Source organism: Austrofundulus limnaeus, unplaced genomic scaffold (genome assembly GCF_001266775.1).
Source record: "Austrofundulus limnaeus strain Quisiro unplaced genomic scaffold, Austrofundulus_limnaeus-1.0 Scaffold3794, whole genome shotgun sequence".
NCBI lineage: Eukaryota > Metazoa > Chordata > Actinopteri > Cyprinodontiformes > Rivulidae > Austrofundulus > Austrofundulus limnaeus.
Window position 1 is genome coordinate 1 of NW_013956196.1, and position 2,141 is coordinate 2,141.

The window sequence follows — 2,141 nt, forward strand, 5'->3', positions numbered from 1 at the left end:
GAAATGATAAAAGTATTAAAAACGTGTTTGCAGAAATGATAAAAGTATTAAATAACCGCTGGAAATTTTTAGTTTTTATACCACCACATCGTTATTTAAACCGTACTCTTTTCTCTTGCTTCATCCGCCATTACTAGCGTAAATAAATCTCCAGTTGACCCACAATGCATTATGGGATATGGTGGGCCGGGAAGGAACCATCGGACCAGTCCTTCAGTCTGGTCCAAAGGAAGGTTTCATTTGTTGGCAGCATCAGAGGAGTCTTCAGTTTTTGATGGTGCGGCGCTGTGACATAAGCGGCCGATGAATTTGGCCTTCTGAGGACCCAGCCTCTCGTTTTGGACACAGACAGAAAGTTTGTGTTTGTAGGAAGTAGTACTTCCTGTTGATGATGTTTCACAATAAAAGCCTCGGTTGTCTGTCTAACTATAGAGTGTTGGAGTATGACAAAGAGACCAGAGAGGTCACAGTCATCATGGAGAACCTGCGATTCCCAAACGGCATCCAGCTGCTGCCTGATGAGGAGTCTGTTCTGGTAGCAGAGACCACCATGGCCCGGATCCGCAGGTAAACCCCCCTGACGTACCTGAACCAGAGTCTGAACCAGAGTCTGAACGAGAGTCTGAACAAGAGTCTGTACCAGAGTCTGAAGCAGAGTCTGTATGAGAGTCTGAACCAGAGACTGTACCAGAGTCTGTACGAGAGTCTGTACCAGAGTTTGAATGAGAGTCTGAACCAGAGTCTGTACCAGAGTCTGAAGCAGAGTCTGTACGAGAGTCTGAACCAGAGTCTGAACCAGAGTCTGAACGAGAGTCTGTACCAGAGTCTGAACCAGAGTCTGTACGAGAGTCTGAACCAGAGTCTGTACGAGAGTCTGAAGCAGTCTGTATGAGAGTCTGAACGAGAGTCTGAACAGGAGTCTGTACGAGAGTCTGAACGAGAGTCTGAACAAGAGTGTACCAGAGTCTGAACGAGAGTCTGAACGAGAGTCTGAACGAGAGTCTGTACCAGAGTCTGAACCAGAGTCTGTACCAGAGTCTGAACCAGAGTCTGTACCAGAGTCTGAACGAGAGTCTGTACCAGAGTCTGAACCAGAGTCTGTACGAGAGTCTGTATGAGAGTCTGAACGAGAGTCTGAACAAGAGTCTGTACCAGAGTCTGTATCAGAGTTTGAACCAGAGTCTGAACCAGAGTCTGTACCAGAGTCTGTATGAGAGTCTGAACGAGAGTCTGTACGAGAGTCTGTACGAGAGTCTGAACCAGAGTCTGAACGAGAGTCTGTACCAGAGTCTGTACCAGAGTCTGAACAAGAGTCTGAACAAGAGTCTATACCAGAGTCTGAATGAGAGTCTGAACGAGAGTCTGTACCAGAGTCTGAACAAGAGTCTGAATGAGAGTCTGTACCAGAGTCTGAAAAAGAATGAGAGTTTGTACCAGTCTGTACCAGAGTCTGTACCAGAGTCTGAACAAGAGTCTGAACAAGAGTCTATACCAGAGTCTGAATGAGAGTCTGAACGAGAGTCTGTACCAGAGTCTGTACCAGAGTCTGAACAAGAGTCTGAATGAGAGTCTGTACCAGAGTCTGTACCAGAGTCTGAACGAGAGTCTGAACAAGAGTTTGAACCAGAGTCTGAAAGAGTCTGAATGAGAGTCTGAACAAGAGTCTGTACCAGAGTCTGAACAAGAGTTTGAACCAGAGTCTGAACCAGAGTCTGAACCAGAGTCTGAACCAGTGTCTGAACAAGAGTTTGAACCAGAGTCTGAATGAGAGTCTGTACCAGAGTCTGTACCAGAGTCTGAACAAGAGTCTGTACGAGAGTCTGAACCAGAGTCTGAACCAGAGTCTGAACGAGAGTTTGAACAAGAGTTTGAACCAGAGTCTGCACCAGAGTCTGAACAAGAGTCTGTACCAGAGTCTGAACCAGAGTCTGAACAAGAGTCTGAACCAGAGTCTGAACCAGAGTCTGTACCAGAGTCTGAACCAGAGTCTGAACCAGAGTCTGAACCGGAGTCTGAACCGGAGTCTGAACAGGAGTCTGTACCAGAGTCTGAACAAGAGTCTGTACCAGAGTCTGAACCAGAGTCTGAACAAGAGTCTGAACCAGAATCTGAACGAGAGTCTGTACCAGAGTCTGAACGAG

General features: G+C 46.7%; 1 protein-coding gene across 1 annotated transcript; it reads left to right on the top strand.

Annotated features, from left to right (window-relative positions):
* Nucleotides 1-23: 23 nt before the first annotated feature.
* LOC106511992 (adipocyte plasma membrane-associated protein) lies at nucleotides 24-567 on the top strand (the record flags this gene model as incomplete). The annotated part of the gene is given in 1 exon segment (XM_014000700.1): nucleotides 24-567. A coding segment is annotated over 1 exon segment (179 nt), but the record flags the coding sequence as incomplete, so codon positions are not given.
* Nucleotides 568-2,141: the final 1,574 nt, after the last annotated feature.